The 18,051-nt window shown below is 43.3% G+C and overlaps 1 protein-coding gene across 1 annotated transcript in view; it reads right to left on the minus strand.

Annotated features, from left to right (window-relative positions):
- The window catches only part of LOC118387828 (zinc finger SWIM domain-containing protein 6), a 54,192-nt gene extending 37,273 nt beyond the window's left edge, over positions 1 to 16,919 (minus strand). Inside the window, exon 1 of the mRNA XM_052525862.1 lies at positions 16,136 to 16,919. Coding sequence (XP_052381822.1) covers positions 16,136 to 16,562 — 427 coding nt within the window. The 5' untranslated portion in view covers positions 16,563 to 16,919. The remainder of the gene's footprint in view (positions 1 to 16,135) is intronic.
- Between the last annotated feature and the right edge of the window lie 1,132 nt (positions 16,920 to 18,051).

The following is an 18,051-nucleotide window of genomic DNA, read 5'->3' on the forward strand; positions in this document are numbered from 1 at the left end:
AGAGACACAGAGAGACACAGAGAGAGAAAGAGAGAGAAAGAGAGAGACAGAGAGAGACAGAGAGAGACAGAGAGAGACAGAGAGACAGAGAGACAGAGAGACAGAGAGACAGAGAGAGAGAGAGAGAGAGAGAGAGAGATCCCAGGCGGAAGTGATGCGTTAAAGCAGGAAGCAGGATATGAATGCTAATAGGTAACTGGGGGTTCAGGGGGTCAGTGAGCACACACACACTGGTGTGTTTGACGAGGTAAAGTCGGCCATCAGGTCTCTCCATAGGCTCAGTAGAAGTGTTCTATAAATAAAGAGCAGGAACAGACGGAGTCATACACAGCCAACACCAGGTCCAAACACAGGGTACCACCCGAGGCACCTACCTGGTACCTACCATCCTCTATGGCCATCCCCTGTCCTTCCCCCAGGATGCTGGCTAAACACACCGGTCATACGGCTGACATCCTGACGTGTGTGACGCACAAAGTGTCCCACACACACACACACAGAGAAGGGACACAGTGGGGTAGAGATCTGGCACCTAAACATGCCAGCACTGTTTCTATTCCGAGAGAGGAGAGGAGAGCTAGGGATGTGTGCGAAACGAGAGGATGGAAAACCCAGGGTGACATTCTAAAATAGGTGTTGGGCGGATAGAGGTGAGAGGAGAGGGGGGACGGAAAGGGGGAGTAGTTGTTTGAGGGTGGTATTTACTCATTCCGCTCCCTCCTCGACACACACCCCTCTCTCCCCCTCCCTCCCTGCAATAGTGATAAGGCCATCAGTCTTCATTAGGAAGAGCAGCAGCGGTAACATGCCTGTGATGGATCACTCTGCTAAGCTCCCATTAACAGGTAAGTATTGCTCATAAGCACCTTCTGATTAACAATCAGAGAGAGAGAGAGAGAGTGCAACACATCTCATTAAAAATGTAAGCATTGCTCATAGAAGCTCTCATCTGCATAGGTATAAGAGGTATTCTGCATCCCAAACTGTGGGGTAAGGTACTCAGTCCGGCTTTAAATTAACTCCTGAACGTCGTAATAGTAGCATGTACAAGGTGCAATTTGGAAACGAGGTAGTGCATCATCAGTTCCTCTTGTCATTTTAGTCAGTACATACAGTGGCAAGAAAAAGTGAACCCTTTGGAATTACCTGGATTTCTGCATAAATTGGTCATCAAAAAAGTCACAACAATAGACAAACACAGTGTGCTTAAACTAATAACACACACATTATTGTATTTTTCTTGTCTATATTGAATACATCATTTAAATATTGTCAGTCCAAAAGCTAATTGGAGTCAGGAGTCAGCTAAACTGGAGACCAATCAATGAGAGGAGACTGGAGATGTTGGTTAGAGCTGCCTTGCCCTATAAAAACACTCACAAAATTTGAGCTTGCTATTTACAATTATGATGTGAACCGTGCCTCGAACAAAAGAGATCTCAGAAGACCTAAAATTAAGAATTGTTGGCTTGCATATAAAGCTGGAAAGGGTTACAAAAGTATCTCTAAAACACTTGATGTTCATCAGTCCACGATAAAACAAATTGTCTATAAATTGAGAAAGTTCAGCACTGCTGCTACTCTCCCTAGGAGTGGCTGTCCTGCAAAGATGACTGCAAGAGCACCGTGCAGAACGCTCAATGAGGTTAAGAAGAATCCTAGAGTGTCAGCTAAAGACTTACAGAAATCTCTGGAACATGCTAACATCTCTGTTGACGAGTCTACGATACGCAAAACACTAAACAAGAATGGTGTTCATGGGAGGACACCACAGAAGAAGCCACTGCTGTCCAAAAGAAACATTGTAGCACGTCTGAAGTTTGCAAAAGTGTACCTGGGTGTTCCACAGCGCTACTGGCAAAATATTCTGGGACAGCTGAAACTACAGTTGAGTTGTTTGGAAGAAAACACACCACACTATGTGTGGAGAAAACAATGGCACAGCACACCAACATCAAAACCTCATACCAACTGTAAAGTATGGTGGAGGGAGCATCGTGGTTTGGGGCTGCTTTGCTGCCTCAGGGCCTGGACAGCTTGCTATCATCGACAGAAAAATGAATTCCTAAGTTTATCAAGACATTTTGCAGGGGAATGTTAGGCCAATCTGTCCACCAATTGAAGCTCAACAGAAGTTGGGTGATGCAACAGGACAACAATCCAAAACAGAGAAGTAAATGAACAACAGAATGGCAACAAAATACGCCTTCTGGAGTGGCCCAGTCAGAGTCCTGACCTCAACCCGATTGAGATGCTGTGGGATGACCTCAAGAGAACAGTTCACACCAGACATCCCAAGAATATTGCTGAACTGAAACAGTTTTGTAAAGAGGAACGGTCCAAAATTCCTTATTGTGCAGGTCTGATCCACAACGTTTGGTTGAGGTTATTGCTTCCAAAGGAGGGTCAACCAGTTATTAAATTCAAGGGTTCACATACTTGTTCCACCCTGCATTGTGAATGTTCACACAGTGTGTTCAATAAAGACATGAAAACAAGAGTTTGTGTCATGAACAGTGCTTGTGCCCATAAAAATACATGTGGGATGTTCCCCAATGCTGGAAGGGAGGACCCTGTTCCGAAATAGTGTCATGCATGATGTGCTTGGAATGTTGCAGGCAGGCAGGTAGTTGTTGGCCCAGATAGGGGTTCTAGTTCCATAGTCCCAGAGTTCCATGCTGCCAGAGTTGGTTGGGTGTTGCGTTTGTTGTTCTTTGGAGACCATTCCATGGGGCCCAGTATTCCCATGACGCTTTAGGAGCGGCAGGCTTTGACTTGCTCAGGGCTCTGTGGGAACAAATAATCCTCTACAGACACACATTCCCTTTAAGGGAGGCCAATGGGTGACAGTGTGTTTACTAGTTGTCAGTAGCAGCACCCGTGTGTGTGTGTGTGTGTGTGTGTGTGTGTGTGTGTGTGTGTGTGTGTGTGTGTGTGTGTGTGTGTGTGTGTGTGTGTGTGTGTGTGTGTGTGTGTGTGTGTGTGTGTGATAATGGGGTAATAGATGGGGTCTGTACATCTGATAAGAAGTGAGAGGTAAAATCTAGACTGGGGTACATCTGCTTTCCCCTCTCCCATCCTCCCCTCTGATGAAGGTTAACGATGGACAGAGTTATGGTGGAGGGATACAGGTCAGGATGAGAGAGATGGAGAGATAGAGGGGAAAACAAACCTTCAGGTCTATGAGATTGATCAAACAGTAGCCTAACAAAAGAGAAAAAACCCTACCACACACACACACAGCTAAAACACACATACACACACCTGCTGACTGCAGAGACAAACATTCACCTACCATTATGCAGTGTGTGTGTGTGTGTTTGCTTTCGCTCTTATCTGTACTTTTCCTCCTGAATCCAGGACGCAGGGGGTAAATTTTGTTGTTTGGGAATTTCAGCCACATTCCACACAGAGTCTGACACAGAGATGGAAAATACCTAGGCAGAACTCCAAAACTCAGAACGAAACAACAGGAAAACTAGACAGGATTTACACACGGGACACAATACCAGAGGAAACTTTTCACCTCCACCTCTATTCAACAGAATAAGATGGCGCTGACGGATGGCGCCTCCCCTCCAGCTCCTACAAAACATTGCGGGTTTCTACTTTTTCTAGTGTTGATCTACATGTTCTTACTCAGTTTGTTTTTGTGCATTACTTCATGCACACAGGTAGAACTATTGGAATATGCATCAATGGGTGCTACAGTCTACCCGACCTTCCCAGAGACGGCGGAACAATGGTCTAGCTGCTTTGGTGGGGCGCAGGGATGCCTGGTGGTCCTACCGGAGAAGGAAACAAAGACGGCGATGTGGGGGGTCTTAGTGAAGTTGAAACACCGGGCGACCCGTCCTCCATTACCGAGCACGCTACTCGCAAATGTTCAATCGTCGGTGAATAAACTTAACGTACTTCCAGAGGGACATAGAAATCTGCAACACATTCTGTTTTTCTGAAACGTGGCTTTCCTCCGACATCCAAACGGATTACATACAACCCGCGGGTTTAACCGTTCATCCAGCTGATAGGAAGAGGGTTCTCTCTGGCCAGAATAATGGCGGAGGGCTCTGCTTTATGACCAATAAAAAGTGGGGCGACGGTGGAAACGTACAGGAACCTGCAAGCTTCTGCTCTCCCGACTTGGAATACTTGGTCATCAAATGTCGCCCTTTTTGCCTTCCGAGAGAGTTCTCAGGGATTATCTCCATGGCTGTGTACATCCCGCCCCAAGATCTTCATTGGACCCTGAACAAACTGTCGCGGGGGACTTTAACAAAAGTCATTTGAGAACCTTGCTGCAGAATTACCATCAACGCATGAACTGTCCAACTCGTAGAGATTCTACGCAGTACAAATGCCACACGCCTTTTCGACACGGTTATAAGGCCATCTCCTGTCCTCCTTTCAGCAAATCTGACCACGACTCAATTTTGCTCCTCCCAGACTATAAACAAAAGACTCAAAGGGGGGAAGTTCCGGTGGTCAGGTCTGTACAACGCTGGTCTGACCAATTAGAATCCATGCACTGTTTTGATCACGTGGGCTAGAATATGTTCCAGGTCGCCTCTGGGGATAACATCAATGAATACACCAACCCAGTTACCAGATTCATAAAAAAAAATGCATAGATGACGTGATAGCAACAGTGTCTTTCAAAACATACCCGAATCAAAAACCGTGGATTGATGGCAAACTTGTCAGGGAACTGAAGGAGAGAGATGCTGCTTATAAACACAGCAAGCTGACCGGGGACAATTGTATGGTTAACAGTACAAATACGACCTGCGCAGATCGATCGAGATGGTGAGACACAAGTACAGGGACAAAGGGGACGGGCAATTCAGAGGGATGGATACGAGGCGTATGTGGCCGGGGCTTCTAACGATCATAGATTACAAAAAGAAAGCCAGTCCCGCCGGACACCAACGCCACCCTACCGAACAAGCTAAACACCTTTTTAATCGCGGTTCAAGCAAAAAGACTGAGCTGCCGAGGAAAGCCCCTGAAGACAACCAGGGCTACGCGCTTACGTTCTCCACGAAGGACGTACGCGAGTCATTCAAAGGTGTTAAACCTCGCAAGGCAGCTGGTCTAGACGGCATCCCTAGCCGCGCCCTCTGAGCATGTGCAGGCCGGGTAGCTGTTGTGTTTTTGGACATTTTCAATCTCTCTCTGGCTCAGGCCGTTATCCCGACCTGCTTCAAGACGTCCACTATCATCCCAGTGCCCAAGAAAGGGAGAGTAACTGAACTGAATGACTACTGACCCGCAGCACTCACTTCTGTTATCATGAAGTGCTTTGAGAGGCCAGTCTAAGACCACATCACTTCCGCCCTCCCCAACACACTGTACACCTGTACTTCCTGTATACCCTTAACTGTGTGGTCTCTTCCAACTCCATCATCAAGTTTGCTGACGACACGACAGTAGTAGGCCTGATTACCAACTACGACGAGACGGCTGACAGGGAGGAGGTAGGCACTCTGACGGTGTGGTGCCAGGTAAACAACCTCCCCTTCAACATCAGCAAAACAAAAGGAGCTGATTGTGGAGTTCAGGAGGGACCAGGCTAGTAACCATCCTCCTCAACGGGTCAGCCATGGAGATACGTCTCTGAGGAACTGAAATGGTCAAACCACGTGCCCACACCCCAATGGACATTTACATGTATCATTGTCAGTTGTAAACATGTATATATCATTATTATTATTATTATATTATTATTTTTATTTTTTGGTTAATTCACACCTAAACTGTTGGAGCTCAGATTTCACTGTACACTGCAACTACAGCTCTGTGCATGTGACTAAATAAAAATCTATCCTGGCAGCCTCTCTTCCTCCCCCTCTCCTTTCTATACCTCTTTTCGCTTTTACTGTAATCCCTCCCTCCCATTGGCCTCTCTCTTTCAGCCTCCCACTTGAACTAGCACTACTGCAGAACCACTACAATACTACAATACTAGCACATACAGTATTTTCTTTGCCACAATCTTATGAAATATTTACCTATCTAAGAAAAGACTAAATAGGTCCACATCTCCACCTCTGCCTGTTGGTAATGTATTTCAGATTAACTTGGAGGTCTCGAAAATGCTTCATATTTATGTAGGTTGTCCAGGTCTATACTTTTCTGTGAGTGATGCCCCTTTCTGTGTGGTGCATGCCTCGGTTCACTGCCTATTCCTACTGCAGCTTCAATACAAATTGATCATATGAGGCACAAACAAAAGAGTCTCCATTTGCTCTCTCTCTCTGTGTCTCTGTGTCTCTGTGTCTGTGTGTCTGTGTGTCTGTGTGTGTGTGTGTGTGTGTGTGTGTGTGTGTGTGTGTGTGTGTGTGTGTGTGTGTTCGTTCGTTCGGGGGGTGCACTCCAGAACATTGATTGGGCAGATAATTATAGCTAGCATTAAATCGGTGCATATACTGTATCTGGTAGGGCCGCGGGGTTCACGTGCACTGCAGTGTGTGAATGTAGGTGTGTGCGTGAGAGAGAGAGAGAGAGAGGGGAAATGTGTGTATATCACTACTACCATTCTGGTCTTCTGAAACCCTATCCAAACAATAGCCTCATTAAACAAGTCTGTCTAGACGATCTGCATTATCCTATCTACATTCTATTCAGTGTACACTATTCTCTAGTCTCCATTCTGTTATGTACATTCCATTCAGTGTACACTATTCTCTAGTCTCCATTCTGTTATGTACATTCTATTGAGTGTACACTATTCTCTAGTCTCCATTCTGTTATGTACATTCTATTCAGTGTACACTATTCTCTAGTCTCCATTCTGTTATGTACATTCTATTCAGTGTACACTATTCTCTAGTCTCCATTCTGTTATGTACATTCTATTGAGTGTACACTATTCTCTAGTCTCCATTCTGTTATGTACATTCTATTGAGTGTACACTATTATCTAGTCTCCATTCTGTTATGTACATTCTATTGAGTGTACACTATTATCTAGTCTCCATTCTGTTATGTACATTCTATTGAGTGTACACTATTCTCTAGTCTCCATTCTGTTATGTAAATTCTATTCAGTGTACACTATTATCTAGTCTCCATTCTATTGAGTGTACACTATTCTCTAGTCTCCATTCTGTTCATTCTATTCAGTGTACACTATTCTCTAGTCTCCATTATGTTATGTACATTCTATTCAGTGTACACTATTATCTAGTCTCCATTATGTTATGTACATTCTATTCAGTGTACACTATTATCTAGTCTCCATTCTGTTCTGTACATTCTATTGAGTGTACACTATTCTCTAGTCTCCATTCTGTTATGTACATTCTATTCAGTGTACACTATTCTCTAGTCTCCATTCTGTTATGTACATTCTATTATCTAGTCTCCATTCTGTTCTGTACATTCTATTGAGTGTACACTATTCTCTAGTCTCCATTCTGTTATGTACATTCTATTCAGTGTACACTATTCTCTAGTCTCCATTCTGTTATGTACATTCTATTCAGTGTACACTATTCTCTAGTCTCCATTATGTTATGTACATTCTATTGAGTGTACACTATTCTCTAGTCTCCATTCTGTTATGTACATTCTATTGAGTGTACACTATTCTCTAGTCTCCATTCTGTTATGTACATTCTATTCAGTGTACACTATTCTCTAGTCTCCATTCTGTTATGTACATTCTATTCAGTGTACACTATTCTCTAGTCTCCATTCTGTTATGTACATTCTATTGAGTGTACACTATTATCTAGTCTCCATTCTGTTATGTACATTCTATTGAGTGTACACTATTCTCTAGTCTCCATTCTGTTATGTACATTCTATTGAGTGTACACTATTCTCTAGTCTCCATTCTGTTATGTACATTCTATTCAGTGTACACTATTATCTAGTCTCCATTCTGTTATGTACATTCTATTCAGTGTACACTATTATCTAGTCTCCATTCTGTTATGTACATTCTATTCAGTGTACACTATTATCTAGTCTCCATTCTGTTCTGTACATTCTATTGAGTGTACACTATTCTCTAGTCTCCATTCTGTTATGTACATTCTATTCAGTGTACACTATTCTCTAGTCTCCATTCTATTGAGTGTACACTATTCTCTAGTCTCCATTCTGTTCATTCTATTCAGTGTACACTATTCTCTAGTCTCCATTATGTTATGTACATTCTATTCAGTGTACACTATTATCTAGTCTCCATTATGTTATGTACATTCTATTCAGTGTACACTATTATCTAGTCTCCATTCTGTTCTGTACATTCTATTGAGTGTACACTATTCTCTAGTCTCCATTCTGTTATGTACATTCTATTCAGTGTACACTATTATCTAGTCTCCATTCTGTTATGTACATTCTATTCAGTGTACACTATTCTCTAGTCTCCATTATGTTATGTACATTCTATTCAGTGTACACTATTATCTAGTCTCCATTATGTTATGTACATTCTATTATCTAGTCTCCATTCTGTTCTGTACATTCTATTGAGTGTACACTATTCTCTAGTCTCCATTCTGTTATGTACATTCTATTCAGTGTACACTATTCTCTAGTCTCCATTCTGTTATGTACATTCTATTCAGTGTACACTATTCTCTAGTCTCCATTATGTTATGTACATTCTATTGAGTGTACACTATTCTCTAGTCTCCATTCTGTTATGTACATTCTATTGAGTGTACACTATTCTCTAGTCTCCATTCTGTTATGTACATTCTATTGAGTGTACACTATTCTCTAGTCTCCATTCTGTTATGTACATTCTATTCAGTGTACACTATTATCTAGTCTCCATTCTGTTATGTACATTCTATTCAGTGTACACTATTATCTAGTCTCCATTCTGTTATGTACATTCTATTCAGTGTACACTATTATCTAGTCTCCATTCTGTTATGTACATTCTATTCAGTGTACACTATTATCTAGTCTCCATTCTGTTCTGTACATTCTATTGAGTGTACACTATTCTCTAGTCTCCATTCTGTTCATTCTATTCAGTGTACACTATTCTCTAGTCTCCATTCTGTTATGTACATTCTATTGAGTGTACACTATTCTCTAGTCTCCATTATGTTATGTACATTCTATTCAGTGTACACTATTATCTAGTCTCCATTATGTTATGTACATTCTATTCAGTGTACACTATTATCTAGTCTCCATTCTGTTCATTCTATTCAGTGTACACTATTCTCTAGTCTCCATTCTGTTATGTACATTCTATTCAGTGTACACTATTATCTAGTCTCCATTCTGTTATGTACATTCTATTCAGTGTACACTATTCTCTAGTCTCCATTCCGTTATGTACATTCTATTGAGTGTACACTATTCTCTAGTCTCCATTATGTTATGTACATTCTATTCAGTGTACACTATTCTCTAGTCTCCATTCCGTTATGTACATTCTATTCAGTGTACACTATTATCTAGTCTCCATTATGTTATGTACATTCTATTCAGTGTACACTATTATCTAGTCTCCATTCTGTTCTGTACATTCTATTGAGTGTACACTATTCTCTAGTCTCCATTCTGTTATGTACATTCTATTCAGTGTACACTATTCTCTAGTCTCCATTCTGTTATGTACATTCTATTCAGTGTACACTATTCTCTAGTCTCCATTATGTTATGTACATTCTATTGAGTGTACACTATTCTCTAGTCTCCATTCTGTTATGTACATTCTATTGAGTGTACACTATTCTCTAGTCTCCATTCTGTTATGTACATTCTATTCAGTGTACACTATTCTCTAGTCTCCATTCTGTTATGTACATTCTATTCAGTGTACACTATTCTCTAGTCTCCATTCTGTTATGTACATTCTATTCAGTGTACACTATTCTCTAGTCTCCATTCTGTTATGTACATTCTATTCAGTGTACACTATTCTCTAGTCTCCATTCTGTTATGTACATTCTATTCAGTGTATTCTATTGTGTGTTCAACACCATCATTTCAAAATCAAACTCCCCCCTCTACCACAGTGGAATTCACCAACAGGCTGGGCCACATCTCTCACATAACAATCAGACACACACTACTAAAGCCTAGCCAGCCTCCCCCACTCATACCGTACATATCCCCATAAGGCATTGTCTGGTGTGTGAGCCATAACCGGCTGTATAGAACTCTGCCATATGTACAGGTGTGTGTTATATAGATTCCATATGACACGCCACACTTCAAAGCACTTGGGTTGGGGGTCAGGGAGCGTGCGTGTGTGTGTGTGTGTGTGTGTGTAGACCTCTTAACTGAGGTACTTAGCTGCTAATGAGTGTGAACAGGAGCAGCCATAATGATAGGAAGGGAAAGGTCAATACTGGTCTGACTGAGACACGATGGAGGATATGAACGTGTCATTATTAAACAATGTGACATTGTTCTACCATTATAGCATTATTACTCTGAACACTGGTCTGGTAGCTGGAGATCATATCAAGCCCTGTTCTACCATTACAGCATTATTACTCTGAACACTGGTCTGGTAGCTGGAGATCATATCAAGCCTGTTCTACCATTATAGCATTATTACTCTGAACACTGGTCTGGTAGCTGGAGATCAAATCAAGCCTGTTCTACCATTATAACATTATTACTCTGAACACTGGTCTGGTAGCTGGAGATCATATCAAGCCTGTTCTACCATTATAGCATTATTACTCTGAACACTGGTCTGGTAGCTGGAGATCATATCAAGCCTGTTCTACCATTATAGCATTATTACTCTGAACACTGGTCTGGTAGCTGGAGATCAAATCAAGCCTGTTCTACCATTATAACATTATTACTCTGAACACTGGTCTGGTAGCTGGAGATCATATCAAGCCTGTTCTACCATTATAGCATTATTACTCTGAACACTGGTCTGGTAGCTGGAGATCATATCAAGCCTGTTCTACCATTATAGCATTATTACTCTGAACACTGGTCTGGTAGCTGGAGATCATATCAAGCCTGTTCTGCCATCCTGGACTTCCTTTACTACTAAACCTTGTCTGGATCAAAACGTTAGCCTTCTGGCACACTGAACATTGGCCTTCTGGCTAACACTACAATGAACATAGGGTTCTGTGTGCCAGTAGCAAAATGGCATTCTAAATAAACGCATGGGATAAATAAAGGCTGATCTGTGCACAAAAAAAAGGCATCCTTTAGGTCAGGCTACGAGTCTTAGGTCGAGAAGGAGTCATCAGAGGTCCTTTCAAGAGGAACAAGGAAGGTAGCTGTAGGAGCTCCAATCTAAACGAGTGCGAGTGTACCGCGCTGTAGTCTGGTTTTAGCTAGATGTAGCAGGGGGACATCGATGCCCTGTGTCAGAGTCTGTGGTCTGAAGACGCGAGGTGAGATTTCACTGTGGGGTGACACTCCGCCATCCTCCACGCCAGGACCCGACCACAGCTCCCAGCTCGAACCACTGACCAACAGGATGCACTGAAGCCTCACATGTCAGGATGAAAAGGAACAATGAGGAAGGCTGAGTCTATCTATATCTGCACCAGTGTGCCTTCCTCTTTCCCGTGTCTATGAAACATCAGAGGACCACCAGCTATAACAGCTCCGGCTTTGATACGGAGTTCCCCCTAAGTATGCCCTTCATACCTTGCCTGTCCTCTCCTCCCCTCAACCCCATCAGCCCAGTGCCCCTACAGCCTCTACCTCAACAGGCCCATGTCAGATTTAAGTGCCAAGTATTAAATTCTGCACTTCTGTGTACGAAATGTCAGAAATGTCCACGCATGCCTATCCAGGGCCTTCTGGAGGGGTAGCGCACTGGGTTAGTCGGGGTAGAGTCAGGGTAGAGATGGGGTAGAGTCAGGGTAGAGCCGGCACACACACACACACTCCTTTTAAATGAAGCCACGTCTTCCTCACAGTGAAGCGCTGTAATATAATATTGAATGAGTGATGATAACCTCAGTAATCTCAGTGATGTTCTCATGACGTTAGCCTGGGGTGAACAGAACAGAAAGTAGCTGTAGGCCTGAATAAGTGAGATGTACAGAATAGAAGCTCTAAATAAAGAAGTATCTAACAGAAACACACAAGACAGAGTGGTTTTATTATGAGTCGCCAAACGCACTATTCTTAGCTTGGTGAAGCAGGGAGGGACAGTAGGAGCGGCACAGCTGACTCATTTATCTCACACACACACACACCCTCTGCGTCCTCTCCAACTGTACGGACCTGAAAAGAGTTGCCAGGTCAAAGCGGCACGGTGGAGGCCCATCATGCCTTTCACCGGCTCATCTCTCTCAGATCAGCACAGAAGAAGGGCGGGAGACAGAAATGAAGTCACTTCAGAGGACAGAGAAACAGCCAGGCAGTTAGGTTCAAGCCTGTAGACCTTGGCCCTGATATGTGGATTCTGGCATTTCTGGGCTTAAAATGGCAGTGAGCTATGCTGCCATGCATGACTAGCGGTGCGTAGGGCCTGCATGGTTATAAAGAGCTCAGCCCACTGACAGAGAAAAGTGTAAATGCTGCTGGGGTTTACACAACAACTAAAAAAAACAGGCCCGGCTCCCTGCCTGATGATAGGCTGGGTCTACATCACTCGCATATCTTATGTCGGACAGCCTTAATGCCAATCATTTTTGGATGAAGTTGCAACCCCAACGTTCCCCTTTCTGGCCCTGTGTCATATCGTCAGAGGCAACGTTGCCGCACGCACCTCTTGTATCTTTATGCTTGTATCTTTATCTAGCAACATATTCACCTGTAATGTCAGGTCATGTTAAATCTCCAAACAACACTATTGATGCTGGTCAATGAAGAACTGAGAGCGAGTCACAGGTACACGCACTTCCCACTAGCCTGCAATCTGTCGACAAAAAATTCACAACGACTTCACTAAGAGTAAAACTTCACTATAAAACCTCTCTAGAATGTGATAATCATAACCAGAAGACGACATCACCCCCCCCAAACGAGCACACCACAACATCTCACTCGAATCCCCCAATGTTCTGACTCAGCAGTAGATGAGTAAGGAGTAGGGGGGAGGAGCCATATTTCCCATCAATAAGACAGACACTCACAGCTAATAGGATCAGTGTTGACAAACCCTGGCCTCCTAGAACAGATGGAAACAGACAGAGAGAGAGAGTGCGGGAGACAGAGAGCAAGACGGGGTAATGGAGGTAAAGGAGAGGGGGAGGGGTTTAACGCGGCCCTGTGGGGTGTTGTGGGAGGGGCGTAAGAGCTGCTCTACAAGCTGAATAAATGTTGACGAGACATATGCTCAGAGAGGAGGCCAGGATAATGTATTTATAAAAGGGGATAATGAATATCAACTTCTAATAATGAGGTTATAAATGTTTGATCAATGATATACACCACAGACATTAATAATGTATTTGTGAATAGAAAGACAATGGTGTATTACACACTTATAATATTTTTAGCCCCGTTATTGGAAGATGACAAGATAATGCATAATAATAATAACCTTGTAGGCCTGTAGGAATTCATTGGTTATCAATAGGCTAATAGTTCTCTCTTCATATTCTTTCTTTTCCGTCCACTTTCCCTTTCTATTCTAGATCCGTCTTATCACTGTACTGTGTGTCACATGCCCATATGGAAAAGGCCTCTGGTTGGCCTGCACGTGCTTGCATAGCGAACACACAGACACACGTGTATTTATTCACACAGACACACACTGCAACGTGTCGGTGTTCATAGACTGCTAACAGCAGTGGATAGATCTCTGAGAGAGAGAGAAGCGCCGGGCAGCCATATCCTGTCGGGTGTGTGTGTGTGGTGTGTGTGCGCGCGCGCGCGCGTGCGTCGAGGCAATCGTGTTCATGACATGTTTACTATGGGTTGGCTATCAGATAAGCAGCTTTCCAATCAGCAGGACCTGAGCAGGCCAGATAGGTAGAGCCTCTCCTCTGGCCTTGGGATGGACCATACTGCTTGGGACACTTGACAGTGACCGCCAGGGTGTTTAGCGGAGTCATATATACCATAGAATGCAGTATGTCCTTTTTTCATCCAAAACCATGTTAAGGAATAATGTAATAATAATATGGTTGGTAAGCAGGCAGTTAACCTACACATGTACTGTGTGTGTGTTTCCTGTGTAGAGAGGCTGTGTACTGTATACTATACTGTACATATGGATGTGTGCCAAACAGATGTGTAACTGATCTTCTCTCCCAGGTCTGATCACAGCGACCCAGTCTTTTCTTCTCTCCTTCGCTCTCTTCTCCCTTCCCTAGCTGCAGCCCGCGAGGGAAGATTGCATCTTTTATTTATCACTTCCTGGCACAATTTCTGCTGTCATTCTCCATTGCTAGCATGCAGATTGAGCACTATGTGCTATCGTGTGCAAGCTCACACACACAGAGAATATGTTTAGGTTAACTGCCTGCTTAACCACCATATTATTATTACATTATTGGCAGGCAAAATCATATTCCTTAACGTGGTTTTGGGTGAAGAAAAATGACACTGCATTCTAATGTATATATACACCTTATTATTTCTTCCCCAATAAAGAGTAGAGAGACTAGAGTAGATACTGTAGCTGTGCTTTGCCTATTTATTCATTTGTATTTTATTTAGCATATATACTAGACAAAGACACAGGCCTGCCTGGGCCTATAGTATGTGTTATATAGTCAGCAGCCTGGCGCCCTGTTGGCACTGTGGCTAGGGCACAAAGCCCAGCCAAGCCACTGCGACACGTTCAGAGGGAGGAGGGGACAGAGAGGGATGGATGGCCATGCAGAAAATTACGTTTGCAGATTGCATTACAATTCAGATTAACCACATAGAGTAATGGGATTAGAACGCTGAACGTTTTCCCAGGGCGGGGACGGAGAGCCCTAATGAACTAACTAAGGTGGCATATGAGTTGGAATACAGAGGGAGCCCAGCAGGTAGCTTACCGTCAGGCAGGGGGTAAAATACATGGCCATGCGTTCATTTGAGTATATATGCTACGTTTTGGTAGGTAGGGCCTGCTGGTGATTATTACAATTTACGTGTCAGTGTTTTCCTGGTGTCAGAACATTTAGTAAAACAACAGTGAAAGAAAGAAACACACTTGACCCAATTAGCTGCAAATTGGTGCATATCAATGTCCATTTAAAAATAAGTCTATGTGGCTTTAAATCGCCATTCCTCCCACCCTTTTCCCAATTAGCAGTAAAAATAAATTAAAATACGCGTTTGTTGTTTGCCTTCCCTTTGGAGGATGACAGGAAGCTGAAAAGACACAAATTAACATGAAAATGGGAACAAAGTACCAATACTTTCATTCGGAATGCCTCACGGCTGTTTGATATGCGCACTGGGTAAATACGACACCCAGTCAAGGCTGTGTTACGAAAACAACATGAAATACTGCTATTTCGCAGCTACTCAAATAGAAAATGCTTTGAATGCACGACAGGCTGCTGTGTTATTGTTTCACTAAACATATTTCTAGTTATGAAATAGTTTGGCATATATGTAGAAAGAACTGTCAATTCAGCTGAGAGCTCTATGTTCTAGCCTGGCTTAGCCAGAAAACCTCCCCCATGCCTTTCACTTCGGAAAATAAACACAGTCGACAAGGCTCAGCCCTGAATGTCTTCTCGACACACAGTGGCCAGAAAAGCATCGCCCCTTTCAGTTGAAAGTATATTTTTAAAAACTATTTGAGGCTGGCTAAATGCGTATATGAACCAAATGTTCGAATGCGAGAGAAGTATACGGGCACATTTATTAAATCCCACCGTTTACTTCCGTAATGGTTATTTTTCACCCAAGCAACAACAACAAAAAAATCCCGTCATGCATAAGCAAACACATGTATTATGCTACATAGACATTTGGGCTAAATGTATCGGCATAGAGCATAGACAACTGTGCATAGGCTAATAATAGCTATTTATATTGTTAGAGGAATGCATTTTGGTTTTAGTAAAAAAAAAAAAGGAGCCTCGCCAACGTATCCGCGATGTAAAAGCTCCCTTTGTCGCCTCATTCAATCCTTTGTTGAAACCTAATTCAACACACTTCCTTTTTCATTTCTTGGTGCTTTTGAAAAATATTTCAAACTCTGGTTGTTTGCCATGAAAACTCAATAAATAAAATAACGTTGTTTTTCATACGCTTGGGTCCATCCACTCACCGACTTGCAATACGTTGTCCACACAGCCGCTCTCCAACAGAGCGATACCTCGTCTGAAAGGCAGCCGCGTCTCATCACTATTTTCCCCGCTAGTTCCACTGTCCTCTCCCCCCGTATTGAACGAAGAATACATGCAGATCTCCCGTTCACTCCTGGGGAACGACCAGTAAACGATCCTTCTCTGTACAGGCTCCGGGATCCGTTCAAAACGCTCCTCTACCCGTTGAAACGGCCACTTCTCGGCCACTTTCCGGGCCGAGATATCCAACAGAGACTCCGGACTCAGGGTTTTGCTCGACCCACCTTGGGCCGCACCCGAACCGCCACATAACGTACCCCCGGCCCGTTGTCCCTGTCTACAATTCGTATTATAACCCGGTCTACAGCAGAGCCGTTTGGCTGGGGGCTGCTGAACGCGCTCCGCCATGATAGCACTGCTTTAACATCAACGGCGGAAGTGAACCTACCATATAAACGGGATAAGGAAGGGAAAATGTTACACTCAAATCGATTGTTTGCCGTGTATGGGCAAATTAACCTTATTTGGGCATGATGGGCGGTCCTTTCGCAGTGTTGTCAAATCCTCTTTGTGTTGACAAATGAAGAAAGGGGCGGGCCTATCCTGCTCTAAAAAAAGGAATGAAACGCGGAATTCCCGAACGTCTGCAAATCCTTTGTGAGGCGGACGGCTCGGACAGGAGCTGAGAGGGGGCCGGGAAAACGTATCTTTTTCGTTCAGGATTTAAAGACGGTGTAGTGAAATTGGTTGGCGCCCATGGATATTTCCCTCGTGATTGACGGACGGAGAAGGCATTCGTGGCCGCAAAACACGACAAAACGGAGGTGAAGGGGGTGATTAAAGCGGGTGAAGCCGTTGGGTGAAGACAGTGATTGGAACTGTCAGTTGGCCAGGCCTCGTGGAGAGGGGGCGGGCGTGCTCGGAACACAGAGACGCCCTCTGTGACGTAGGCTACAGTTCCAAAGGAATGTAGTTATCAGGCCTGAAGGCTGGAAGGAGACGTTCCTTGTTGGGAAACAAAAGCTGTGTATTTGGATCACCTCCTTTAACCATAATGCATGTTTCTGGGGGGGAAAAGACTGGAACTTGGCCCTTGACGAGATTTATAACAGCTTAATTAGTAGTGGATACACCTATATAATTACCTTGTGAAGTAGTCCTAGCCATTTGCTTAGGCTGCAATATATCACAAATTGATTCTGGAACATGTTTTGGGCCTGTTATCAGTGTATGGAAATTAAGAAAAGGTGAAGAGAGGGAGAGAGGGAAAGTGAGAGAAATGAAAAAGAGGGAAAGGGAGGAGTTTGTGCAGAGCGAGGGGGGGCATGGAAAAATGGAAAGGTAGAGAGAGAGAGAGAGAAAGAAGCATGAAAAGAGGGCAGGGTAGAGTGAGAGAGAGATGCAGAGCGGGGTTAATCTAATCTGGTGTGGGAGTCTCAGTGGTGTTCAGTAAAACCCTGCAACCAGGAGCCAGGCTTAATTGATTAGAAAATATGATGTAACTAATTGCAACTGAAATCGGGAGTGTTGTAATCTTTGGACAATCAATGCAATGTCATTCGGTGCATCAGATTCAGACAAGTCTATTTTTCAGGTTTATATTTACGGTTATCTGTAGGTTATTTACTGTATGTTTCACAATGAATATTGACCCATCTGCATATCAGGGCAGGAGAATTCAGCTCTTTCTCACTATATCTTAGATATTATTTTATTTTCTATGGTTTATCTTCAAATGTTTTATTATTTTAATAGTCTTATTCCAATCAACAGCAATGTTACACAAGGACAGATCCCCATGTTACCATTTCTCCCCTTTACTGAGTTGAGTAATTACACAGGAACAAGACAGACCAAGTCCCCCAGCTGCTGTCACTGGGCCTTAACGGACAGCCCT

This window comes from Oncorhynchus keta, chromosome 9 (genome assembly GCF_023373465.1).
Source record: "Oncorhynchus keta strain PuntledgeMale-10-30-2019 chromosome 9, Oket_V2, whole genome shotgun sequence".
NCBI classification, from domain to species: Eukaryota; Metazoa; Chordata; class Actinopteri; order Salmoniformes; family Salmonidae; genus Oncorhynchus; species Oncorhynchus keta.